Source organism: Felis catus, chromosome A3, assembly GCF_018350175.1.
Source record: "Felis catus isolate Fca126 chromosome A3, F.catus_Fca126_mat1.0, whole genome shotgun sequence".
NCBI lineage: Eukaryota > Metazoa > Chordata > Mammalia > Carnivora > Felidae > Felis > Felis catus.
In genome coordinates this window covers 5,524,396-5,551,247 of record NC_058370.1, presented here as the reverse complement: position 1 = coordinate 5,551,247, position 26,852 = coordinate 5,524,396, and the positions used below count along the sequence as shown (strand labels likewise).

The window sequence follows — 26,852 nt, the reverse complement described above, 5'->3', positions numbered from 1 at the left end:
CGGCCCAAGCTAAGGCCCAGAGGCTGGAAAGGGATGTTTCTGGGCTGGTCAGGTCTGGGGAGCGAATGGGGGGCGAGGTGTAAGGCAGTGAGGACAAGTGGTGAAGCCAGATCTTGAAAGGGTCTGAATGGTAGGCTAATCGTCCAGGTTTCCAGCCCCCACTGGACATCAGTCCCCTGTGGGAGGTTGTTCGGTCGTTCATTCATTCATTCATTCATTCCTGTGAAATGAGACCCTGGAAACAAGCCAGCCAGAATAGACAGGGAAAGGAAGCCGCAGGGAGAGCATGTGCAAAGGTCCTGGGCCAGGACAGATAGACCCCAGTGACCCCCGTAGGGACTGGACAAAAAGGCACCCAAAGGTCACTTCGAGGACACACACTTCCGGGCAGGGGGCAACAGATGAACGGAGTGGTCACCCCCCCTCGGCAGAGGAAAGCCACACGGTCCACAGAGACAGGGTAGGGACAGGGGGGTCTTAAAATGCAGAGTTCCGGCCCTGGAAAGGACCTCCAGCGCCAGCCCCCGCCCCAGGGGTCCTGGGCTGAACTGAGGCAGAGAAGTGGAACCCCGTGACCCCTTGTCCCACTGCCCAGTTAGTTCCCAGATGGGGCTCCGTTTGCAAAAGTAGATCTGGAGCGCCACCTGGTGGCCAGGGGCAGGGCCACGGCCCAGGTCACGGCCCACAGTGTCCAGGCCACAGGGGGGCCCGTCCCCACCGATCCTCTCCATTCTTGTAGGTGTTTGTAGCTACCCAGTTAGCACACGTGCCCCGCAGATAAAGTCGAAGATCCAGAAAAAGCCGAAAGAAACCGACCGCCTGGGACCTCACAGCCCCACACCTGCAGGGACACGTTCTTTCATCGGAAAAGTGAATCACGCCCCACAGGGAGCTCTGTGGCCCCCGGGCTCGTTCCCCACGCGCCGCTGGGTGTGGATCTCGTTCTGCGTCAGGGAACATTCTCGAACCACGTGATCGGAGCAGCAGCGCATACTTTTGGAAGTGGTCCAGGGCTGACTCGGGCCTGCTGGGCGGTTGGAGTGAGTTTTCCAGAATTTCTTGGTTTTGCTTTTGCTTCCCTTGAGGAAGATCGAAACTTCAGAGTCTTTGGTGCCGTGACGCAAAGGGGGGTCTTGAAGAACCCACCTTGGGGGCCAAACATCCTGGCGCTGGGGACCGGGCCCACCCCGGCCTCCCAATGTCTGCTCCATAGCCATTCCGTGACCTGCCCCGGGATCCTTTTGGAGTCAGAGGGTCCTGAGTGCCCGTAAGGGACACTCAGAGAGTGGACGCACAGAGGGGACCAGTCAGATCTGCCTTTAATCTTGGGCGGTGCGCTTGCTCCTCTGAGCCTCAGTTTGCTCGTCTGTAAAATGGGCAAAATCCCAGTTTGTCCACTTCGTGGGGTCATCGTCAGGGTTAAACATGTGACCTCTTAAAGCACTGCCTTACAGGCCCAGAGCGGGAGGCTTGCTGTCCTCCAGGCCTGGACAGGCATCGCCAGGGGCAGGCAGATCCCGATTCCGACCTGGCCCAGCCGACTGTCAGGCAAAACTGGGGCGATGCCAGGAGTCAGAGAAGGAAGAAGCCGTCTAGGAGGGCGAGGCGGGGAGGGAGCTCCGAGGTGTGGCTGGCTCAGAAATGTGCAGTGAGCGACACTGACGCGGGGTCTCCTGTGAGCCAGATGTTGAGGTCATCCTGAAAACGAATTTGAAAGGAAGGAACGACGATCCCTTTCACACACTGACATGTGGGGCTGAACTTTGACCCCAGGGTGGCCCCGAGCTTGTTCACTTGAGCCCCGCCCTGTACATAGACCAGGTGGCGTTGCGGGGGGGGGGGGGGGCGGTCCACCTGCGTGGTGGGCGAACGTGAGGACCTGTGGGCTGTGTGCTCCGAGAGGTTGTCACCCCCAGCCCCACCTCCCCACCTCCCAAGCGTCATGTGGCCCTCCATGTACGAAGGATTCCTTCCGCCCCCATCTGGGCTGTCCTCACTCACTTTGCCTCCTAGGTTTAAAATCCCAGCAGGCTCTTCCCGGGCTGTGTGACCTTGGGAGAGTAGCTTGACCTCTCTGTGCCTCAGTGTTTTCACCACGTGAAAGGGGTAAGAATCCCCTTCGTCATGGACGACATGGAAGGATTGAGTGAGTCCGTACGAGCGGGAATCTGGAAAAGGCAGCTGTTGTAGGGACTCGGGGCTGCAAGGCCACAGGCGTGGTCTCAGGTGAGATCCCTGGGGCCCCTGCAGAAGCTGGGCTGGGGATTTCCAGGGGTCCCAGCTTGCAGGAACGTTCCCCACGAGAGACCATCAGCCCTTGCCCGACACTGGGGTTTTGACTTTGGGGCCCTAAGTGGGAAGGGAGACCCTGATGAGAAGGCAGAGCAGGGATTTAACCTGGGACCTGTAGAAGGGCTTAGGGCACCGTGAGCCCCCCCAGAGTCGCAGGTAGAACGTTGTGTGTCTGGCCACTTTTGGGGGAGGGAATGGGGCCGCATAACCACCCCTGGCCTGGTCCCCAGCTGGGACCCTGGCAATTCCCGAGCCCAGCGCGTGCTGCAGCCAGCTCGCGGCCACCAGAGGGCGCTCGGCCCAAGGCTGTGAAAAGCGGGGCACCAGCTTGGCTGCACTGGCCGGCTGGGCCCTCTGGGGTCTGGCTCCTGTCCTCCCTGATGCCCTCTTGTCACAGAGACCGGACAGAGCGTGATGCTGGGTGAGGGGGCTGCCGGGGTCACAACTACGGCCGTGACCCATTGGTATCTTGGGTGTGCCCACCTGGGGTCAGCCCTGGACAGCTCAGCGTCGGGGGGAGGGGAGGGCTCCTTGGGACCACGGGACAAGCTTTGAACAATACGCCTGCCCACCCCCCACCCCTGCCCCAGACACTGGGTCGGTCTGGGGTGAGCCCGGACACCAGCGTTTGTTAGATGCGCCCTGAGCTGAGTCACAGTGTAAGACCTCGGCATAAACTCTGTGGATAAGGTGCTGTCCTTATTTCTGCCCATTTTACAGAGGAGAAAACCGAGGCCCAGAGCTGCCGGGGTTTACCTGAGGTTACACTCAGGTTACTCCTAGCACCGCAATGCCACACCCCACTCATGGTTCGGTCTTCATGATGTTAATGATGGAAACAACAATGTCACCTATGGCAGGCTTTCTCGGTGTGGCTCCGCATGCATTTGGGGCTTGGTGGCTCTTTGTTGTGGGGGGAGGGGCTGCATGATGCCCCCCAGTGATGTCCCTGCCCTAATCCCCAGAAGCTGCGACCCTGCGAAGCAGACTTCGCGCAGATGGGGGGAGGGGATGGTCCCGGCTTGTCAGGTGGGGCCCGTGGCATCCCAAGGGCCCTTAGAGGAGGACGGAGGGTGAGAAAGAGAGAGAGAGCGGAAGGTGCGATGATGCTTGAGTCGGGGGTGGAGGACGGGCCACGAGCAGGGAACGCAAGTGGCCTCGGGAAGCCAGAAAGGCCGGGAGACGGATTCTCCCTAGAGCCTCCAGAGGGAGCCGCCCTGCGACACCCTGACCTGTCAGCGGGGCCCGTGCGGGACTTCTGGCCCTCCGCCCTGTCGGAGAGGAAGCCTGGGTTCTTTTGAACCCCTTCATGGTGATTTGTTACAGCAGTAACAGGAAACCACCCCACCCTCTGTCTCTGGGACAACCAAACATGTCTGCAGACTTTTGCCACGTGTCCCTGGCAGAGGGGAGATGTGGGTGACACGGGCCCTGAGGGGGAACCATCCATGCTGGGTTTCGTGCGCGTGTGGCCCGGCTGGCTGTGACTCAGCACCATCTCGTCTGACCCTCTAGCAAACGTGCCTCGATTGCCTCCCCGGCCCATTCTGCAGAGGAGAAGACTGAGGCCCCGGGCCGTCACAGGGGCACCTGAGGGCGAGGTCGCACAGACAGGGAGGGCTTCCGTTCCAGACTGTGTCTGTGCACCCCAGCACCTCCCACCGGGAGACGGGCCTGGCTGTACTGCCCCCAGATGATGCCGGGCCTTCTGGGGGCTTCAAGGCCCAAATGGGTAGCAGCCAGACCTCCGTCCCCCCTCCAGCAGCTCGTGGAGAGCCCACTGAGGGCAACAAAAGCCATAGGGTCCCAGGTGGGGGTGGGGAAGAGAGGGAGGGAATCCCGTGTCACAAAAAGTGAAGCCAGGCGGTGGGAGCCAGGCTGCTTCTCCTGGCTTAGGAGCCCAGGGGCCTGGGGTCTCCCGTCTCTACCTCTTGGGCAATTGTCTAACCTTCCTAACCTTGGGCAGTTGGCTAACCTTCCGACTCAGAATCTGGAAGGCTCCGCCCCGGGGCGTGGGCTCCACTTAACAAGCCCCCCCAGGCCTGTTACCGGTGCTTGACCAATCCGAACCCTCTCCGGGACATCCTACCCGCAGTATCTGGCTTGAAGAATCCCTTTTCTGCTGGAGTTGCCAAACTTGCAGGCCCTAAGCCTTGAGCAGCAGGCAGACACATGAAGAGAGTCTCTCGGAGAGACGGAGAGAGAGAGAAGCCTGAGTGTAATGCTTGAGTCCCTGGATCTAGCCGTTCCTGAAGCTAGCTGTCTCTTGATTTCCCAGTGGCACGAGCAAACAGATTCTTTGGTAAGTCTAGGTGAGCCACGTTTCTGTCACAGCCAAGATGCTCCCGAACGACTCCCTAGACTGCTGGCTGCTCAGAGTCCCCCACCTTGGCTGTCGGCTAACACCCCCCAGGGGAGGGGTCCCACCTGGGCTCATCCCGAGACAAGTAGGGAAGCTGGACGAGAAAACAGAATTGCATTTGTGAGCAGTTTGCGGTGGTTCGGGAAGACCACCTCTGACTCATGCAGCAGACTGCCCCCCATTCAAGTCAGGGGACTGCAAACTCTGTCTGCCCAGCTCAGGGAGGAAGGGAGGCTGCGTGGGTGGAGGGCTGGTGAGAACAAAAGGCGGGGGGCTGCACGGACTTCATCAGTCCCGGCTAGCTAATGGTAGCTAGTTAATTTCTCTCCTGAAGAGCCCAGCGTTGACCTTCACCTCCGGCCCCCATTAACCGCTGGCAGTGCTTTGTCAGCGTGTTTACGGCGAATTAATTATACAGAGAGGGGAGATCTCGCAGGAACCGGAGCGCTCCCGCCCGGGGCTGGCGGTGCGGACTGAGGCTCCTGGATCCTCCGCTGACGGGGCCTGGTTAACCACAGACCTGGGGCAAACTTGGAGGCGAGCCGTTTTCAGCTCGCCACAGAGGAAAGGCGATGCCAGACGCAGCGAGCCAAAGCCAATCTCCAGCCCCTTAGACCCGGTGGCACGTGGGCCAAGCGGATATCCCGGGGGCGGGGGGAATGATCTGGGGGCCCCAGGTCAACACGGTGGCAGAGAGAACTGTCCCCCAGCAGGCCGGGCAATTCCAGCCCGTGGGGCGCCAGGTCGTCCCTGGGAGACAGGTAGGGCGGGGCTTGTACGGCGCTCAGGGTCGAGCCCAAAGTCCCAGGCACACGTGGTCGGGCACCCGGTTCCCTCCAGCCAACCTCCTGCACGTTTTCTTCGCACCGTGCTTTCCAGCACCCAACCCACGGTGGAGCTCTGCACGAGGTCCCTTGTTCCGGTCCCGGGCGTCTGCCCCGCCCGTGGTCCCGCCTAGAACGTCGTTCCCACCCCACCCGACCTCGCTCCGCCAGGGGTGGGAGAATGGGCTCACGGGTTTCTCCTCCCCCAGGAGCCTCGGGGACCTTCCAGACAGTGTGTCGGGGGGTTCCGCCCTCCCCCACCCCCCTGTGCTTAGTCGTGCTCGGGACCCATGGCGATGCCCGCCTCTCCCGCCGACTGCGAAGTGCTCACCGCGGTCAGGGCTGGGTCGCCCTCCGCCGGCAGCCCCAGGGCCGGGCCGCATGGCGCACAGCGAAGGGGGTCTGTCCAGCATTCACCGGGGGTGCAGAGGGGAGAGACCAGGCCCCCGTGCCCAGGGAATTCACCGGCCGATGCCGGGGGGAGATGCGGTGGACTTCTGAGCTCCGCGCCTGTCCCTTTTCTGTGACTTTAGAGCACTGGCCACGCCCTCAAGCCAGGTGATTTGGGGGTGGCTGACTGACCCCCGTTGTGGTGCCAGGGATAGATCATGTGACACCAGTCGGCCAATCACAGCATCCCGTTGTTCCGGCTAATGACCTCAGCCGGGAGGTGGTCACATGACCAAAGCCATCCACCTTGGCCTCGGCTATTGGAAAGCGGTGCTCAGGGTGGGGGCCAGGAGCGAGGTCGCCAGGGGCCATCTTTGCCAACCCAGAGGAGAGCAGAGCAGAGAGACGGAAAGAGGGAGGCTGCGTCCCGAGACATTGTCTGCCTTCCGGGACGGAGACGCTCCTGAAGCAAGACTCGTGCTTGGCCTTTGTCTGCATGAGAAGAGTCAGCACATCCCCTTTTGTGGGAAGTGGGTCCCAGCTTTCTGTCATCTACAACAAAGTGAGTTTTGGGAGACAGACGAGTAACAAGGCAATGGCACGGGTTTGACAGGGAAGCACAGGAGGCCTCAGGGGCAGCGAAGAGACACAGGCTGGGATGAGAGCTTGGGAAGCTTTCCTGGACGAGGTCGCGTCTCAGCCGAGACCTGCTGGCTGCGTAGCGTAGAGCTAAGGAAAGGCGGCGGCAGAGGTGAGAGGGACATACCACACTGGGAAACTGAAAGCCGCCTGGAGCGGACTTCCACACTAAGGAGACAGACACATGGGCTCATCTAATGGACAGGAGCAAAGACAGATCCTGCTTCAGGAATGGCTGGATCCAGGGGCTCAAACAATGCCTTAGGACGCGTCCCCTTTAGGGGACATACCAGAAGTACTATATATTGGTCCGGGCACTGATCAACGTGTCGAGGAACTCAAGATCTTTCCAGCCAAGCTGAAAAGGCATAAAGGTTTGATCCGTGACATTAAAATATATATATATATTTATTTTGAGAGAGAAGGAGACAGCGAAAGAGAGAGCGTGTGGGGGAGGGGCAGAGAGAGAGGGAGAGAGAGAATCCGAAGCAGCTTCCAGGCCATCAGCGCAGAGCCCGACGCAAGGCTCAAATCCACAAACCCTGAGATCATGCCCTGAGCCGAAATCGAGTTGGACGCTTAACCGACGAGCCATCCAGGCACCCCTGGTTAGTGACCTCCTTGACTGAGTCTCTGTGATGAGCCAGCCCTTCCTCCACCAAGGCGGATGCTAGCCCCAGGGGACGTGGCTCCTGGGCGTTGGACAGTCATGGTCCAGTAGAGTTAACACAAAAGAGAGTGACGTACGGGCGTGGCATTGTGTATGTCGTGGGCGTAACGAGTGGAACACACGAGTCCACAATAGCCCTGCCCGGCTGACCACCACCTTCTTCTCTCCTTCTCTGTCTTCCTCCCATCATCCCTCCGCGAGTGTCCTCTGAACCAACCCCACTCCGTTCCTTTGTTCTGGAAATGCCACTGCGCCCACAACCCTTCCAAGGGAACCCCGTCCACCCGCGAGCACCATGCTGGCGTAAGACAAACATTCCTTGATGATTGGCCAGCAGAGGTCCCCTGGCCCGTGGGCTGGCCAGTGACTCCCACTGGGGCCCGGACGGGAGGGATCTGTTTTCTGGAAGTTCAGCTAAGAAGGGCCGAGAGATCAAAGTCAAGGTAGGGAAGTTCTAGAAAGGTCGAGTTGGAAAGAGGTCAGGCAGCCATAACAGGCCTTGAGGAAGTCAGGTCTTGAGTGAGAGGACAGTGGGTAGCCATGATGGAAGGCAGGCTAAGGTGGTGGTAGGGACAGAGGTGACCCAGCCCCAGGCCAGGCCCAGCCCAAACGCTGACCCTTGCCGGTCGCGTGTCAGGAGGCAAGAAAGCGAAAAGGACACTTACAGAGCCCAGAAAGCATAGTACCGGAGGTTCACTGGCGTTCGCCTGCTCTTTCCGAGAGAGGCTGGCTGTCTGTTCTGGGCTCGACCTCCCCCTGGGACGCCACGGCTGGGGTTCTGTCCACCCGGCCGCCGTCTTCGGCGTTGTGGGGATCCCTGCTTTCAAGAGTCACGGCTTCTAGGTGGGAGATGAGCTTCGAGACGTTGGTGCTGAGGGAGGAAGCCGGGTCCGGAGGGAACTCCCTTCTGGGCTCCGCACCTTCGGAGAGGGGTCCTGGGGAAGACAGAAACTGTTGCCAAAGGGACACCCGGGCCCCCTCACCTCAAATAACCGGAGCGATCTGGCTCGCTGGGGACCAGGGCACTGCCCGCCCCTCCCCGGGTTTCACTGTTGGTTTGCTCACAGTGCCACAGCCTCTCTTGCTTTGTGAGCTGTCTCCGGTCCTTCCTGGACTATTTATCTGGTTTGCTCATGGCTGGAAGTGCAGGTGAGCGAGCGTTTCAGAGCGGGGACAGGGGCAGAACTGCTGAATGAGGGAGTGAGTTGCTTCTTCCTAACACTGGAAAGACGGAAGAAGCTTTCAGGCGGCTGCAGCATCATTTCTTGGAAAGACCCAGTGGTCTGAGCGACTGAGGAGTACCGCACAGAGGAGGGGTCGTCTTCCAGAAGGCTCCGAGGAGGGCCAGCTTCACAGCCACGTGGCCTGGGCCTGGGTTCAGAGGGACCCTGTGCTCACTCAGTTTAAAGCTCCATTAGGGGCGCCTGGGTGGCGCAGTCGGTTAAGCGTCCGACTTCAGCCAGGTCACGATCTCACAGTCCGTGAGTTCGAGCCCCGCGTCGGGCTCTGGGCTGATGGCTCAGAGCCTGGAGCCTGTTTCCGATTCTGTTTCTCCCTCTCTCTCTGCCCCTCCCCTGTTCATGCTCTGTCTCTCTCTCTCCCAAAAATAAATAAAAAACGTTGAAAAAAAAATTTTAAAAAGCTCCATTGTGTCTTGGGGCGCCCGGGTGGCTCCGTCGGTGGAGCGTCCGACTTCGGCTCAGGTCATGATCTCGCGGTCCGTGGGTTCGAGCCCCGCGTCGGGCTCTGTGCTGATGCCTCAGAGCCTGGAGCCTGCTTCCGATTCTGTGTCTCCCTCTCTCTCTGCCCCTCCCCCGTTTGTGCTCTGTCTCTCTCTCTCAAAATAAATAAAGATTTAAAAAAATTAAAAAAAAAAAAAGCTCCATTGTGTCTCGAGATTCGGACGTTGAACAAGGAGCTCCGCTTTTCCACGTCGCACCGGGACCCCCAGATCATGTCACCCATCCGGGCGTCACAGCAGTGAGCCGGGCAGGCAGGCAGCCGAGAGCTCCCCGCGCCCCTGCTGATGGCCCATGCAGGCGCCTCAGCTCACAGACACCCCAAAGAGGGCACCACAGTCCACGGCACTGATGGTCTGTGATTAACCATCCCCGCCTCCCCCCAGAAGAGGAAAACCTGCCAGACGTTACACTTCTCAGGACGGGATCCTGCCCATCACCTGAGTGACAAGTTAGACCTTCTTCAGGCCAGCGAGGAGGGTGGATAGGGGTGCAGAGTGACTAAGGCCTCGTCAGCGCCACTGCTTAGCCCTTGGGGAGGGACAAAATTTTTCAAACATGGAGGGCTGAATTTCCTTCCATCGAGAGGGTCTTGGCCAGTCCTAAGACCACGTGGGGGTGGTCCACGACCCCTGGGGCTCCTGTGTGCCTCTGTGGAGGTTTCCGGGGAGTGAGGAAGAGGGTGCCCTCTCCCTACTGACTCCCCTCCCTGTTGGGAGCTCAAGGTCCCCGCCATCAGGATGGCAAGACCCTCTCGCATCCAGCACAGATGCCCCCCGGGCAGGTGGATGCCGGCTAGGGCACCAGTCGCCAGCCAGTCTAGGGTTTCCGACCGCGACAGGGACAGTAGGACGCCTTCATCCCAATCCCAGAGAGTCAGGAGCTGCAATCTTCCCCGATCCTTCCTTCACACTGCCATACCCTCTCCTGCTCAGAGCTCCTTCGTGGCTCCCCGTGGCCCTGAAGAAATGCCAACGTCTCCATGGGGCCTGGAGCTGTGCTCTGGCCTCTGCCCTTCACGAAGTGTGCACGGGTCACACTGACGCTTCGGTTCACCCGCCATCCTGCTCTCACCTGTTGCCCACGCTCGTCCCCAGACCGGGACACCCTCCCCCTGCCGCCACCACCTTGCTCCTGCCTGTGCAGCAGAGTTGAAGTCACCTGGCCCCACAACCGGGGCCAGAGCTGTGGCTAGGCGGCTAACTGCAGCCCTGTCGTCCTGTTGGCCGTGGAGCCCCCTCCTCTGAGTCTCAGCGGGGTGCGGGTGACAGCTCCCAGCCCCTCGTGAGGCCAAGGGCAGGCCGTCGGACTGAGACCAGGAGCGTGGGTGTGCTTGGTCGAAGGGGAATGGCTGGCCCTCTATAGCCCCTCTGCCCACAGACAAGGACAGCACCCAGGTGGAAGAAAGCAGGGTCTGTCTGTGCCTCCCGCCAGCCGGGACGCCCCCCCCCCCCGCCCCCCCGCAACCTTGCACGTGTGCTGAGCCTCCAGCAGGTGGCGGCCACCATGCAGGGAGAGGTTAACCTCTCTCTGAGACAGAGCTTCACTCACTGTGGCGCCCCAGTGCTTCCCATGAGGCCTAAAATAACACCAATGGTAATGATATTGGACGCTGCCTGAAGGCACGTGCAGGGCCAGGCACAGGGCTGAGGCTTTGCCTACAGAGCCCACCCAGTGCTCACCACGACCAGAAGCCACAGGCAATTACCATCCTCATGTCGCAGATGGGAAACAGGCTCAGAGCTAAGTGCTGGGCTAGGTCGCTTGGCTAAAAAGATTTCACTCCATACACTGATTCCAGAGCTGCTCTCTGCTATGACCTCTACTGCCTTCCAGACATCAGGAAATGGGAGACTTGAGAATGACTGTGGATAGATGGATGTGTGGGTGGATAGGTGGATGATGGATGGATGGATGGATGGATGGATGGATGGATAGATGAGTGGATGGATGGATGGATGAGATGGATGGGTGTGTGGGTGGATAGGTGGATGATGGATGGATGGATGGATGGATGAGTGGATGGATGGATGGATGCATGAGATGGATGGGTGTGTGGGTGGATAGGCGGATGATGGATGGATGGATGGACAGATGGGTGGATGGATGGATGATGGATGGATGATGGATGGATGGATGGATGGGTGGATGGATGGGTGGATGGATGGACAGGTGGGTGGGTGGGTGGCTGGATGGATGGACAGATGGGTGGATGGATGGATAGGTGGGTGGGTGGGTGGATAGATGGATGGGTAGGTGGGTGGGTGGGTGGGTGGATGGATGATGGATGGATGGATGGGTGGGTGGGTGGATGGATAGGCGGATGATGGATGGATGGATGGGTGGACAGATGGGTAGATGGATGGACAGGTGGGTGGGTGGGTGGGTGGCTGGCTGGCTGGATGATGGATGAATGGATGGATGGGTGGGTGGGTGGGTGGGTGGCTGGCTGGCTGGATGATGGATGAATGGATGGATGGGTGGGTGGATGGATGGATGGGTGTGTGGGTGGATGAATGAGGGATGGATGGGTAGATGGATGGGGGGGATGGATAGGCGGATGATGGATGGATGGATGGACAGATGAGTGGATGGATGGATGGATGGGTGTGTGGGTGGATGAATGAGGGATGGATGGGTAGATGGATGGGGGGGATGGATAGGCGGATGATGGATGGATGGATGGACAGATGAGTGGATGGATGGATGGATGGGTGTGTGGGTGGATGAATGAGGGATGGATGGGTAGATGGATGGGGGGGATGGATAGGCGGATGATGGATGGATGGATGGACAGATGAGTGGATGGATGGATGGATGGATGATGGATGGATGATGGATGGATGGATGGATGGATGGGTGAATGCATGGACAGGTGGGTGGGTGGGTGGGTGGCTGGCTGGCTGGCTGGACAGATGGGTGGATGGATGGATAGGTGGGTGGGTGGGTGAGTGGACAGATGGATGGGTAGGTGGGTGGGTGGGTGGGTGGATGGATGATGGATGGATGGATGGATGATGGGTGGATGGATGGGTGGGTAGATGGATGGATAGATGGATGGATAGATAGATGGACAGATGGGTGGATGGATGGACAGGTGGGTGGCTGGCTGGCTGGATGGACAGATGGGTGGGTGGATGGATAGGTGGGTGGGTGGATGGATGGATGGGTAGGTGGGTGGGTGGATGGGTGGATGGACAGGTGAATGGATGGACAGATGGGTGGGTGGGTGGGTGGGTGGATGGATAGGTGGGTGGGTGGGTGGGTGGATGGATGGATGGGTGGACGGATAGGTGGGTGGGTGGATGGATGGATAGGTAGATGATGGATGGATGGATGGACAGATGAGTGGATGGATGGATGGATGGATGATGGATGGATGGATGGGTGGTTAAATGGATGGGTGGGTGGATATGTGGGTGGATGGATAGATAGATGGATGGATGGATGGGTGGTGGATGGATGGATGGATGGATGGATAGGTGGGTGGGTGGATGGGGGGGTGGGTGGGTGGATGGATGGATAGATAGGTGGCTGATGGATGGATGGATGGACAGATGGGTGGGTGGATGGATGGATGGATGGGTAAATGGATGGGTGAGTGGATGGGGGGATGGAGAGATGGGTAGAGGATGGGTGGGTACGTGGGTGGGTGGGTGGATGGGTGGATGGATGGATGAGAGGAAGAGAGAGAGAGAGAACACAGGGCCCACCTTGTCCCAGGCTCACCTGCATCCTTGTCCAGCTCCTCAGGGCCCCTTCTGCTATCCTCAGGCTCTGCAACTCCTGGACCAGCTGTCCCAGAGATGACAGTCATTCTGTTGCCATTGCCAATGGCAGTGTCCTCAAGGAAGCATGAACTGATGTGGACTCTCTGGATCCCATCTGCCTTGCAGTCAGGTCCTGGTTTGGACCCTGGAATTTTGAACGAAGCTCCTGAGCCAACAGTGGTGGCAGAGACTGTGGGTCAGTCAGAGACAGAGATGTCAGGAGGGCTGCACAAGCAGCTGGATGGTGGCCCCCAAACCCTGACCCCCCAGCCTGGCTTTCAAGTCCTCCCTGGCCCGCTCACCTCCCTGAAGGTCCCCCCGGTGGGCCAGACCAGGCTTGGTCCACAGCAGAGACCCTGCCTCCCTCGTGCCTCTGCACACAGCCTGGACTGCTGGCGGTCACTGCCCCCCAGGGGCCACCTGCACCCTTCCCCTGGGACTCGGCCACCGCCCCCTCCTGCCGCCTGCTCCCGTCTCTGCTGCTGGCTTCCCCACAGCTCCGGAATGCCGCCTCCACCTTTGGTTAAAACCTTCATGCAACCATAGCCTGTCCCCAGCCTCCCCCAGCCCCCACCTGGCTCCTTTCCTATCCAAACTTTGGACAAGACTTGCTCACAGTACTCCCACCTCCTCTGTGTCCTCAGGTCACCACCGACCGCTGCTGCCGGTCCCCACGGAGCTCCCCGACCTCATCGGCCTGCCCACTTCTGGAAACTCTCCTCCTGGTGTTCCCTGGCCTCTTTGCTGTCATCCCTGGCCTGTCTCTGGACGACCAGGGCTGGGGACGACTTAGCCTGGGCTCTCTGGTCACCATCGACAGTGCTTAGTAGGGCATCTGGTACTCAGATGACTCCTGTCTACCCTCCTTAGATGCCATTCCAGTCTGGCCATCTCCTCTGACTCTGCCTCAGCTGGTCTGGCCTCTGCTGCCCTGTGTCTGTTGTACAGATGAAGAAACTGAGGTTTCCTGAGCGGGGGTGGTGGTGGGGAATGGGATCCTGAGTGCGAGCTCTAAAAACCCCACCTGCTGTACTCTGTGGGACGGCCTCCTGGTGGAAGGAAAGGAGTTTCCCATCATGCCTCTCTCCCCGCAAAGACTGGCTCGTGTTCCGCGCAGCGAGGGGCTGAATGGGGTGGGGCGGGGGCGGGATGGGTTACCTGGGGGGCTGCCAGTGGGGCTGCAGGCAGCCGGGCCTTCGGCCGGGGCACCGGTAAGGCTCATCTTGTTGCCATGTCCCAGCAACACCCGTCTGAGCACAGACTTCTCCAAGCGGATGTCCTGGGGCGCCCAGGCTGCAGCCGGGGAGCTCTGCGTCGGGGGATCTGCTGGTGCCATGGGAGGGAGGTGGAGGGGAGCCACGGAACCTAGCAGGGGACACAGCAACATGACCTCTGACGCCCACCCTCTGCCCACACCTCCCTAACACACATACATGCAAAGTCTTGGCTGGACGGAGAAGACAGGCCGCTGCCAGGCTGGGAATGAGCATTTCAGGCTGTTGATGGAGAGCAGGGGGGCCCAGCAGAACAGTCAGTGTGGGGGTCCCCGGGTTTTTATGACTGGGGCCTCGCGTCACCCGGGCACTCAAAAACCCAGTCAGTGAGCACAGCCTCTGCCCCCTAGTGCCCTCCACCCTCTGACCCCACCGGGGCAGGTGTCCTCAGGTGCTGGCATATCTTTAACGCCCCCTCAACACGGGGCTTTTAGAGCCCTGACATTACTTTATTTTCTCAGTATTTATTTTCATGGTAAATCGCCTGGTTTTTAATTTCAAGTAGTGCTATAAAAGTTCACTTTAGAATAAATTCAAGTGGGGCGCCTGGGTGGCTCAGTCGGTGGAGCGTCCGACTTCAGCTCAGGTCCTGATCTCACGGCTCCTGAGTTCGAGCCCCGCTTCGGGCTCTCTGCTGTCAGCACAGAGCCCACTTTGGATCCTTTGTCTGTCTGTCTGTCTGTCTGTCTCTCTCTCTCTCAAAACTAAACATTTTTTAAAAGATTTAAGATAAAATCATAAAATAAATTTGAGTAGATAAAAAGGGAAACCATTTAACAACATGAAGAAAATAATCCGACACGGGCATGGCCCAAACTGGGAGGACTAAGGTTGGGGAACCATTGATCCAGATTCTAAAACAAAGTTCCTCATTTCACAGTTGGGGAAACCAAGGCCCAGAGTAGGGAAGGGCTGTCTTGAGGTCACAGGGAGTATTCCAGCTTTCGGGCTGATGCTGTCCCTCGTGTTCCACGGCTGGTCCGAGAGGTGGCCCCGTCCCCTCTCACCCCAGGGCCTGGCATGGAATAAACACTCTTCTGCGGGATTGTATTTTATCAAAACTAGGACGCCACTGGCCAGGTGCATCCCAGTTTCTAAGCCGTTAAAATGTGGGGGGAAAGTGTGTCTTAGAACAAACAAAATACTACAATGACCCCTTGTGACATTCTACTGGAGGAGAGTGAACCAAGCTATGTCTCATCGAAAAATATCAGATCCCATTGAAACGGAGGCCAAAGGTTATCGGGATGAAGGGAAAGCAGGAGAGGTTTGATCCAGGTGTGCAGGAAGACTTCCTCATGCTCAGGAAGGCTGTTAGGGATGACCTTGGAGATGTGAAAGCTGCCCTTTCTCCTCAAAGGTTGAATGTCCTGGGGGGTGCCTGGGTGGCTCAGTCGGTGAAGCGTCCGACTTCAGCTCAGGTCATGATCTCGTGGTTTGGGGGTTCGAGCCCCACGTCGGGCTCTGTGCTGACGGCTCGGAGCCTGGAGCCTGCTTCGGATTCTGTGTCTCCCTCTCTCTCTGCCCCTCCCCCACTCATGCTCTCTCTCTGTCTCTCAATAATAAATAAACATTAAAAAAATTAAAAAATAAAAAAGGCTGAATGTCCCCCTCTCGGCCCCCACCCAGAGGGAGCAGGTGCCCCTACGGGTCCCTCTGAGGGTGCCTCTGAGAGGACTCACCATTCTCCCCAGAGGCGGTTGGCTTCACTATGACATTCCCGTGTCCAATCTGGATGTCTTCCGAGTTCTCAATGGAAATATAGTTATTTGGTCCATTCTGACAGATCATGTTGATTGGATTTTGCTGGTAAATAATCGCGGGGGACTCGCTTCTTCCTCCACAATCTGCAAAATAATATTCCACCCAAGCCCTCTGCACCTCTCCGGGGGTTCCAAATACCGATGGCCGCGACAAAATCCGCTGTGGAGCTTATTAAAACACAGGTTCCCCCACGTCCCCCCCCCCCGGGGGTCCCGAGTCAGTAGGTCCAAGGAGGGACCCAGGAGCCGTCGTGTTTAACAAGCCCCACAGGGGTCTCAGATGAGCCTTGCTTGGACGTCACCACAGAGGGTCACCCTATCTGTGCATCTTCTGCCGACCTCAGGAGGCTCCTGGGAGCCTCACTGCTCACCTCCTCCTCTGCGGCTGTCCCCTGAACCCCAGGACCCCTCTCCCTTTAGAGAAGGCCGCGAGGTGGCCATCCACGGGCTGTTTCTGGCCACTGGATGAGCTTTGTTTGGCTCACCGGACATTTTTAAGAATTCAGAGTTTTCACCAGTGTTTAAGATCTGGCCCTGTCACATGCGACCGTGCCAGGGACACTGAGACCCCCTTTGGGGGCCGTGAGCTGGGTGTCAGTCCCATGGGGGCCAGGTGAGCACCTGCCGGGGCCTCTGCCGCCTCCGCTCACAGGGTCACGTCCCACCTTTGTGGCCCCTGAGCTCTTGTGTCTTTGTGGGTCCCTTTCTCCATAAAAAATATTCAAAATTACATTTCGCGACTGTGTTGGGATGAGAGACAAATGTAATCTAAGCTGGGGTCGTGATTAACCATTTATTATTATTACAACATTCATCTTTTCTTCCGATGGTAAGAGAAATTAGAACGTCCTCGTGGACCCCAAACGCGGGGCTCCGCGCCTGCCGCACCTGGTGGAGGGGTCACCCGGGACCCCACCCTGTGGGTGTCTGAGCCCAGCCTTCCCTTCCAGCAGCTTCGAAACTGCACGTTGGGCAAAGTGCTGAGAGAAAACTGTTAGCAAACTCAGGGTGAGCCCCACATCCCGGGGCTGAGACAGTTAGGAGCGGGCCACCTCCTTTCCTGGCCCCTTGCTTTCTGCAGCTGCAACCTCGGGCCACTCCTCCAGGAAGCCCTCCTTGGTCACTCCCACCAGCACACCTGCCCCCTTCTAGTGATCCATCCGCAAGACCCCTGCAAGCCTCTGTGAAGGTCTGGCGAGGAAGGTGGGGCTGGCAGGGCGCCCAGGCAAGGACCAAGCGTCAGATGTTACGCTCTCTCTCCACCACCCTGCCCCACCTACCTGGGGGCAGCAGGTAAGGACCTACCTGGTCGATAAATCGACCATAGACTTGATTTCTCATCAAGACTCAGAAGGTGCCTCTTTCTCATATCATACAAGTGTGGGTTGACTTCTTTTGCTGTCTTCATTCCCAGGGCCCGGGCGATGATCAGGGCCTTACAGGGCCCGGTGCCTTCCAGAAACCTATAGATGGCTTTCTCTGCGAGGCAGGGCGGTGGGTGGTTAAGGGGGACCCCGGAGCTTGAATCTGTCTGCTCCACTGTCTGCTGGCTGTGCAGACGTGGGGGAGCCCCGGACCCCCTGTGCCCAGTTTCCCCGTCTGCAGGACGTGGTCATATCACAGCACGGAGGTCGTTCTGTGGCTCGGGGGCCGACGGGCAGTGGATGTGGGCCACTGATCGGAGAGGTGGCGCCTTGGCCACGCGCGTCCTCCGCTGTGCGGGCTGAACCTCCCCCCCGGATACCGTGTGGGGACCCCTCGGTGGGTGGGGCACGAGTAACATCTCGAGGGGCCCAGGAGGGTTTGGGGTCAGGGGCCCCGGGGCCCGGCAGCTGAAAGAAAATGGGGGTGCTTACGCTGTTCGCTGAGCTGAGGGTCAGGTTCCTCTGGAACCGCGGCTGCGTCCTGCTGGGGCCTCGCCGCTGGAGAAAGAAAGGTGGGTGGGGGGTGGAGGGGCAGGAGAGGGGACGGGGACTCCATGGGACCAAGGCGGCCTCCGCACGTGGGAGAGCCGGCCTCCGCGTCCAGGGCCGAACAAGTCTGCCTCCAGACCCGCCCTGCCTCTCCTCGGCCGACCCAGCTCTCTGGGCGGAGAGCAGAGGTGCCCTCCACCCGTCTCCACCGTCAGCCGCTGTGGGCGCCTGACGAAAGCCGGCCCTGTTGGTCTCTGCCCTGCAGAACTACGGAGGAGCTAAGTCTGTTCTATTCTTATCGTCGCCGTGCCCGTATCATCACTATTCAGGCTCTGCTGAGTGCCTGCCTCGCGAGGTCAGGAGGCTGGGCCCTTTCCGCCTCGCCCCCTGGCAACCCCAGGCCTGCTGTCACGTCCGGTGGTCCGAAAAGGAAATCAAGGCACGGCCAGGGGATGCCACGCACCTTCGAGGGGCAGGGCCCGTATTAAAACCCAGGCCCGGACCTTGCTCGTCCGCTGCCGGGACTGCTCGCGCTGGGCCCACCCCGACCCCCGGGGGGCAGGTTACCCTGGCTGAGCTGGGCCGGCTCTGTGGGGACCACTTCTCCGGTCCCTCCCTCGCCCAGGCGCCACATCGCCAGGCCCGCCAGGGAGACTTTCGACTCCTTCTCCATCCGGTAGAGGACCTGGTTGAGCTTCTTCTTGGGCACTTGGCATTCCTTTGCCAGCTGGACGGACTTCACAGGGGAGCCAGCGTCCCTCAGCACCCGCAGGATCCTCTGCTCGAGGTCTGGGAGAAGGAGAGGGGGGCAGAGAGAGAACGGAGCCTCCCTTGGATCAAGCCGGGGCCGGAAGCTCGGGGCGGGGGGGGGGGGGGTCCCCGTGCGAGGGGTCCAGGGCAGAGGCAGGGGCGGAGACCCGAGCAGACATTCACTAACAACGCCTCTGTTCGGTGACGGGCAGATGGGCTGCTCAGAAATGACCTTGGCCAGGGGCACTTGAGTGGCTCAGTCAGGTAAGCGTCCGACTTCGGCTCCGGTCACGATCTCGCGGTATGTGAGTTCGAGCCCTGCGTCAGGCTCTGTGCTGATGGCCCAGGCCCTGGAGTCTGCTTCGGATTCTGTGTCTCCCTCTCTCTCTGCCCCTCCCCCGTTCATGCTCTGTGTCTCTCTGTCCCAAAAATAAATAAAAAACGTTGGAAAAAAAAAATTTAAAAACAAACAAACAAAAAAAAATAAACGTTAAAAAATAATTAAAAAAAAAAAAAAGAAAGAAAGAAAGAAAGGACCTTGGCCAGACAGACTGATGGCCAGAGAGGCACCCCAGCCTTCTGAACACCCTCTGCCTGGTGCGGGCGCTTGAGGGCCAGGGGCGGGGTGTGGGGGGAGGGGAGCACTCAGCCCTCAGACATCCTCAGAGCACAGGGGAGCGGAAGGTGGCAGGGTGGGGTAGATTGAGGGCAGAGGAGCAGGAAGAAGCGGGGAGGGAGGCAAAGTCCCTCCTGGGAGGCCTGCTGTCGTCGCCCCCCTGCGCCCTCTGTCCGTCCTCGGGGGCTCCCTTTCCACGTCAGTGGTGGTGGTCATCCAAGCCAGAAAGCTAAAGACATTCGGAAACGGATCTTTCTCCCCAAAGCCCAGGTCCAGAGAGGCCTAGAAACACTGTTCCCTGCTCTCTCGAATCCCTTGTCTCCCTCTGCGCCCCCCCACCCTCCGCCCGTCCCTCACCTCCGTCTCCCGGAGGACGGCAATAACACCACCGGCAGCCGGACCCTTCCCTCGACAGCCCTCGTGCTCTTTCCAGCCTACTCACCCCCGGGCCTTTGCACGTAATGCCCCCTCTGCCAGAAACACCCTCCCGCCTCTCTACACCCCCCAACATCCACTCAGTCTCCGGGTCTTGCTCAAACACCATCTCTTGTGGGGAGCCGTCCTGGATGCCCTGGGGAGTGGGGTGCTGTGTATGCGGGTGGGGCCCTTGCAGAATGGCTCCGGGGACCCCCTGCTGTGATTGCGGGTCCACCGTAGCACCTCTGGTGTCCAGCACAGCACCGGGCACACAGCAGGTGCCCGGGAAACAGCATTTGAATAAACGAGTGACCCACCGCTGGGACAAGTGTCCGCCCAGAGGACCCAGGGCAGGGCACGGGCAGATCCCTCCCGGGTCTCTGTTTCCCCTCCTGAGCTTCACGACCCTAAGCAGAACCCCAGGGGCTCTGAATGGCCCCTCTTGCTTTCAGACAGGCTCCCACAAACCCAGGCCGGTAGCTCTGTGGGCAGAGGAAAGCAGGTCACACGCAGTGCCCGGCGAGCTGGAGGGAGCCCTGTGGGCAGCAGCCTCAGCTTTTGCCAGGAAACATCTGTCCCCCAAGTGCCCAAGAGAAATGCAAAGCAAGACCCTCCCAGGGAAGACCCGGGGCCCTTTGCAACAGCCCCATCTGCCTTCTGGGTTTTTCCCGGGTTCCTTGGTGGCAACGCTGGTCGGGGAAGGGGTGATGCATTTGCTGCCTCCGCAGCTGGGCCGTGAGGCTTGTCCTGTGATCAGACATGTCCGTCCTTGCCGGCCGCAGGTGAAGTGCCGTCGGGACACCCGGGGACACCCCCCACCCCCTTCACCTGCCAAGTTCTGCCTCCAGCGGCCGGAGAGCCCCAGCCAGCCAACAGCAAGCCTGACTCTGCCTTGTCTTGAAAAGAGTTCTGATTCTTGAAAAGCCTGCCCCTGGGTAGGCCTCCTCGCCTCCCTCCACCTCCACCCCAAGCAGGTCAAAGTGAAGGCCAAGTCCGTAGGGCTGGCTGGCCTCTTGTCCTGGGCCTTCCGGCTGGTGAATCTGTACACGGGAAGTTGCAAAACGGTTGAGGTGTAAGTGACAAGTTGGTAAGGAAAGAAAAACCTGGAAGGGAGAAGTTAAGTGCAGCTACTGAGTGGTGAGCACGTGCGTGTCCCCGGGGGGGGGGGGGGGGAGACATACAACAGAAACCTGGAAACCAGCCCCGGCCCTGGGATGCCCCGTGGTGGCACCCCTCCCCAGCACACCACTTTTCCTCTTTTTGGTGCCCTGATGGCTGGTTTCCTGGGTTTGAGCCCCAGCTCTGCGGTCCGCTGGCTATGTGGCCTCTCTGTGCCTCACTTTTTCCATCTGCAAAGTGGGGATAAGAGCAGCTACCCCAGGGGCGCCTGGGTGGCTCCGTCGGTGAAGCGTCCGACTTCGGCTCAGGTCACGATCTCACGGCTCGCGGGTTCAAGCCGCGTTGGGTTCTGCGCGGACGGCTCGGAGCCCGGAGCCGGCTTCGGATTCTGTGTCTCCTTCTCTCCCTGCCCCTCCCCTGCTCATGCTCTGTCTCTCAAAAATACATAAATGTAAAAAAAAAAAAAAAAAAAGTTTTTAAATTAAAAAAAAAAGGGGGCAGCTACCTCCAAGATTGTAGTGAGGAGTAAATGAGCTAATGATAACAAAACGAAAAAACCGCCCACAGCCCACAGCCCACAAGCCCTTTAGCACACAGCACTTGCTCAGCATGTGGTTCCTTGGTCTGTTCTTCCAGGAGTGAAGGGGTATCTGAGGAAGAAGGGGACCGCAGGTGTCCCCGGACGCCTCTTCTCGAAGCAACTCGCTATTTCTTAAAATGAACACGAGTTCAGAGCCCAGTGTCGGCTGTGGTGGGCGGGACGCAGTGATCTCCTGTATGAAATGCAAACTTCACAGCGCTGGCCCCTGAGGGCTCCTGAAATGCATGCAGACGGTACTAACCGGGGCAGAGCAGGTCCTCCCCGACCGGTCCCTGGGCCCGCCTCGTCTCTCCTGACCCCTGCGCTTAGGGATGTGTGGTCGGCTACCGTTGCTGTGATCCGGCCAAGGAAAGGAGCCAGAAAGAGAAGTAAAAGTCCCACTGGGAACCCCCGCTATGCCTTAGAAGGGAGAAAGTACCTGTTTCGCCAGGGTCCTCGGGGGCCTGGGCCATGCTGGTGGCCGCCGCGAGACGCGCGGAGACTTGGGGACAGCGCGGGAGGCCCCCGCACGGGGGCTCGGAGAGGAGGGGCCGGGTCGAGGCGAGGGGTGCTTGCGTGGCTGAACTCGGGTGTTTGCTGTCCACGCTCCAGAAACAGGCCTAGTCACCCCGATCGGCTTTCTGGTGAAAAAGAAAACGAAACTCCTGTGTGTGGCTTTAGGAAGAAACAAAATTGAAAGCAGAATCGATGAGCAAGGCCCCCGGCCACATTCTGGAAGGAAGGAGCTGAGATTGGCAAGCCCGGAGCATTCTCTGGAAACACGGGGCTTTCCGGACCTTCTGGGCGCCCACCGCAGCCCACCCTGGTGCCCACACATGGGCCGAGGCACCTGGAACCATTCGTGTTTGTATCACAATGACAGCTCTTTTTAATGAGCATCTACCATATGCTTTCCAATCTTGTATGCCCCTCTCACTGCCCCAGGGGACGGGCCAATCCTGATCTCTTTTCTCAGAGGGGAGACTGAGGCTTAGGTCAGAGGGGGTCACTTGTCCAAGGCTGGGTTCTCATCCAGCCCCACGATTTACTGGCTGTGCGACTTTGGACAAGTTACAGAACCTAGTGGTGCCTCGGTTGCCTCATCTGTAAAACGGGGCTACATGAAAAAGTAGCTGCATCTCCTTTAGCGAGGACTAAAGGGGATGAGCCAGTTGAACAGTTTGGCCAGATGCCCGGGTGCCATCTCCGTTCATGAGCCCAGCTAGGCACCCACATACCCGGGAAAGGGACCCATCACTTTCATTTATTTCAAAGGGGCCACTGACTCCCAGGTAGTTCCGAGCCACTGTTCTTCACCAGGTAGTAGAAGGGGAAACCGGGGCCTGCAGTCGCCAGGGGGCCAGGAGGGGCAAGAACTCAGCCCTGGAAGTCTCTGGGCTCTGGGTCCCAGCGGCAGAGGCCTGGGGAGGGTCCAGCCCTGCCCTCGGGGGACTTTGCCCCAGCACGTCTGGGCAGGGAGGGGCTGGCTTACCTGGAGCGGTGTCTGCAGAGCAAGCTGGGGACAGTCCCGACGCCCACAGGGCACCCAGATCACTCACAGCCTTGCGCTGGGGGCGGGGCGTGCGTCCCAGGGGAGGCTGCGCCCTGCCCCTGCCTCGTGGGACGCTCAGTAGCAACAGGAAATTACAATGGTGCTTTGTTCTTTGGGGTAAAATCGAAAACTTGTTTCTGCCTAGGAATCGGCAGTATTGACTTTAAATGCGGGGTAACGGGGGTGTGGAGGGTGATTGCGGAGGCGCCCTCAGGGAGGAGGCTCTGGGGAAGCCCCCATTGGGAGGTGGGGGGGGGGGCGCCGTGCCGCGATGGGCCACCAGGTGGCGCTCGATCACCAACCTGGACCCCGGGGCTGCTCGTGGTCTCATTGATGTAGGGGGACCTCCCACCCGTCACCATCTCCCGGGGAAACCCCGACTCCGTCTGGTCCCACTCCGGGCTTCCTGCCCATCCTCCCTGGCCTCTCTTACCCGGGCTCTTTGGCTCCTTCCCTGCATGCTGCTGACCTCTTAGGGTAGAGGCCTGAGACCCCAGCCTCGAGCCGGGCGCCTATGTAGGGTTGCAGGTCAGGCTGAATCCTGAGGGTCAGATTCGCTTCTGGAAGGTTGAGCTGTGCTTCAGTGGTGGAGGCTGGCACCCTCATGGCCTGTGTCTGTCTGGACAGTGTTTGGATGGCCCCTTTCTTTCTTTTAAATTTTTTAAAATGTTTTTTATTTATTTTTGAGACAGAGAGAGACAGAGCATGAGCAGGGGTGGGGCAGAGGGAGGGAGACACAACATCCCAAGCAGGCTCCAGGCTCCGAGCGGTCAGCACGGAGCCCGACGCGGGGCTCGAACCCACGGACCGTGAGATCATGACCTGAGCTGAAGTCGGATGCTTCACCGACTGAGCCACCCAGGTGCCCCTGGATGGCCCCTTTCTGTCCCTTCATGCCCCTGTCTCCCTGTGTCCCCATCCCTCCCTGCCCCATCCTGAAGCCACGTGGGGCTTGCACACTGGCTCTGGAGCTGCAGGAACCAGTAGGAAAGCCAAGCACTCCTGGGAGGTGCACCTAGACAAGGACTGTGCCTTCTTCTCCGGGCGGGTCCCAGCTACAGCCCTGTCCTTCCCTAGCTCTGGGTCCTTGCCTCACTGGGCCTTGGTTTCTTTAATGATAAAACAGAGATAATAAATCAGATAAAGCACATCCCATCTAACACTTAATCGGTGCTCTCAAGGGCGGCCAGAGTTGGAAAATGTGACGTGATGCATCTTTGCAATATAACTTTAGGCACCAGAAACAAACAAACAAACAAACAAACAAAAACAAAAACCCAAGGCATTCCCTAGCATTCCATCACACGTCTGGAATTTGGGAGTGTCTCAGCGCGTGGGGTGGGGTCCTCACTTAAAAGATCTGGATTGTCTTGAACTGCGTTTCTCAGTTTAAGAGGTTTTCAAGGTAATTTTGCTGTTGTTGTTGTTGTTGTTGTTTTAATTTTTTTTTCAACGTTTATTTATTTTTGGGACAGAGAGAGACAGAGCATGAACGGGGGAGGGGCAGAGAGAGAGGGAGACACAGAATCGGAAACAGGCTCCAGGCTCTGAGCCATCAGCCCAGAGCCCGACACGGGGCTCGAACTCACGGACCGCGAGATCGTGACCTGGCTGAAGTCGGACGCTTAACCGACTGCGCCACCCAGGCGCCCCTGTTGTTTTTTAATTTAACTTTATTTTTTATTTTTTAAAATTTACATCCAAATTAGTTAGTATACAGTGAAGCAATGATTTCAGTAGATTCCTTAATGCCCCTGACCCATTGAGCCCATCCCCCTCCCACACCCCCTCCAACAACCCTCAGTTTGTTCTCCATATTTGTGAGTCTCTTATGTTTTGTCCCCCTCTTTTTTTTATATTATTTTTGTTTCCCCTCCCTTATGTCCCTGTTTTGTTTCTTAAAGTCCTCATATGAGTGAAGTCATAGGATTTTTGTCTTTCTCTGACTAATTTCACTTAGCATAATACCCTCCAGTTCCATTCACGAAGTTGCCAATGGCAAGATTTCATTCTTTTTGATTGCTGAGTAATACTCCATTGTATATATAGACCACATCTTTCTCCATTCATCCATCAATGGACATTTGGACTCTTTCCATACTTTGGCTACTGTTGATCGTGCTGCTATAAACATTGGGGTGCATGCGCCCCTTTGAAACAGCACACCTGTATCCCTTGGATAAATGCCTAGTAGTGCAATTGCTGGGTCAAGGTAATTTTAACTCTAAAGATTGTCTTTGACCCAAATATCAGTGGCTTACACAATGCGGATGCTTCTTTCTTTCTCCCATAACAGTAGGATAGGCGGTCCCGGTTTGGCGTGGCACACCATGGTGTTGGGTCCTCTGGCCTCGCTATCTTGTTGTTCTGCCCTCTGTGGCCTCCATTCCCAGGTTGGCCTCATGATCTAGGATGGCTGCTGAAGCTCCAGCCATCACATTTGCATTCCTTCCAGCAGGAAAGAAGAAAAAGAAGAAGGATAAGTATCTTAAGTTGCACACACGTGAAACTGACATCCCGGTAGTACCATGGCCCAGCAAGGAAGGCAAGGAGAGATGGTGCTTTTTCTGGGTCACAATGCACTGAGCTAAAATTGGGGGGAGGTGGTGGTTATGATTTCAAAATAGGAGACAACAGGTATTGGGGGAAAGCAAGCTGTCCCTGCCATTTCGAGGCTCTGTTGGTCCCCCAAGGAAGGAGCTTCGATACTCCCTCTGCGCCTGTAGGTATGGCCCCTCACAAAAGCCTATCTACTGAGCAGGCTCGAGGCTGAGTTCAAGGGCAGTCTGCACATTTTCAGAGCCTCCTGTGCAGTGCGGAAGGCAGACCAGGAGAGGAAGGGAATAGGTGCCTCCCTCCTCTGCGTGGGAAGGGCCCCGGAGGCCACAGGAGTTCCAAGATGGGGCCACCGCATGCCGGAGCCCAAATCTCTTTTTGCCTTGGAAAGCACATTCCTTTTTCATGGTTTGTGTTTTTCTGGAAACTATTAGAACTCTCCGCCCAAACCAGATGATAATTACATGTTACTGATCTCCAGTCTTTAAATTTCTCTCTCTCTCTCTTTTAAGAGATATTTTTACTGCACATTGTGTTGGCAAAACCCAGTCTCCCTTCTACCAGGCAGCTTGGATGTTATTTTCACATTTTCGCTGTGACTTCACCTCGGGGGAGGGAGAGGAAAGGTCTGAAGGCACCAGATGTGGGTAATGACGCGTCTTCGGTCGGGGGCAAAGGCCGGAGATCCAGAGGTGGCCAGGGCAGACAGGGAGTGCACACGGTTACAGGAGCTATGAGCAGAGGGTGAGGACCAAAGACCAGGGGAAGCCGCTTTGTCAAAGGCAGCGGGTTCTCCGTGGCAGCCCCCGTCCGGATCGGCCTTGACTCTGTTCGCCGCCCTTCAGGGCAGAGCGCAGCGGGTTTCTATTTGTCGTCTGCGTCCACCGGAGCTGGACGGACGTGGGGCTCGGGCTCCGGCACCCCTACCTTCTAGATGAGGGCCGGGGGCAAGTCACTACTCTTTCCCAGCCTCAGTTTCTCCTGCTGGAAAAGGGAGCTCCGTAAACAGAAGCCACTCATATCATCATTCTGTGACCCCCAGCTGTCCTTCTCTGCCCTGACAGAGCTGTCCCCATTTCTTCTGGTCTTTCAGCAACTAATGCTTTGTGCTTTCTTCACCCCAGCCCTGGAGCTGGGGCCCGCGGTGGGGGAGGAAGAAGGCCTCCCCTCGCTGGTTCCTGGATCTACTTCTCGCTCCAGCCGTAGAAGAGGCCACACTGCCCGATTCAAGATTGACGCGTGGCTCAGGCCGAGTCCAGGGTATCCCACATTTCCCAGCTGTGCTGGCCGGGAAAGTGAGCCGGGGTGGTGGGGGGGGGGGGGGGGGCGGGGCAGGCAGGGGCCGGGGGCATCAATGGCCGTGGTAGAAACTTGAGATTTTTCGCTGGGAACAAAGAAAAGGCCACTGGGAGATTTTCCTCCCAGGTGAGCTGGGGAAAGGTAGCCGTGGTGCTTGAGGAAGGTTGGCGAGAGACGGGCAAGGGGAGGGAGGTGAGGCCACCACCAGGCTGTTCTCGCTTCCTCCCCACCCCCACCTCTCTGCAGAAAGCCCTTCCCGACATCCCAACAAGTGTACTGGAATGAATTCACATCTAACGTTTATTTTGATAATCAAAAGAGATTTCG

General features: G+C 58.3%; 1 protein-coding gene across 6 annotated transcripts; it reads right to left on the bottom strand.

Moving 5' to 3' along the window:
* Positions 1-819: 819 nt before the first annotated feature.
* ZBP1 (Z-DNA binding protein 1) lies at positions 820-22,775 on the bottom strand. 6 transcript variants are annotated; one of them, XM_045053453.1, is made up of 11 exons: positions 22,611-22,740; positions 21,558-21,759; positions 18,204-18,425; positions 17,580-17,645; positions 17,029-17,202; positions 15,643-15,807; positions 13,845-14,051; positions 12,646-12,876; positions 5,810-8,112; positions 2,002-2,168; positions 820-1,698 (listed from the first exon to the last, which is right to left on the bottom strand). In XM_045053453.1, exons 2-9 carry the CDS (start codon positions 21,589-21,591, stop codon positions 7,871-7,873), a joined length of 1,341 nt encoding a protein of 446 aa, XP_044909388.1. In that variant the 5' UTR covers positions 21,592-21,759; positions 22,611-22,740; the 3' UTR covers positions 820-1,698; positions 2,002-2,168; positions 5,810-7,870. The 6 variants fall into 6 exon arrangements, with proteins under 6 accessions (XP_044909388.1, XP_006929695.2, XP_006929696.2 ...); XM_006929633.4 differs by having other exon boundaries at positions 2,002-8,112; XM_006929634.4 differs by having other exon boundaries at positions 2,002-8,112; positions 12,646-12,831.
* Positions 22,776-26,852: the final 4,077 nt, after the last annotated feature.

Coding starts and splice junctions, on each gene's coding strand:
- ZBP1 (XM_006929633.4), bottom strand. CDS start 21,591: ATGGCCCAGGCCCCCGAGGACCCTGGCGAAACAG. Junction 18,426..21,557: donor CGAGGACCCTGGCGAAACAG/GTACTTTCTCCC, acceptor TCCTTCTCCCAG/ACCTCGAGCAGAGGATCCTG. Junction 17,203..17,579: donor CCCTCAGCTCAGCGAACAGC/GTAAGCACCCCC, acceptor CCTGCCTCGCAG/AGAAAGCCATCTATAGGTTT.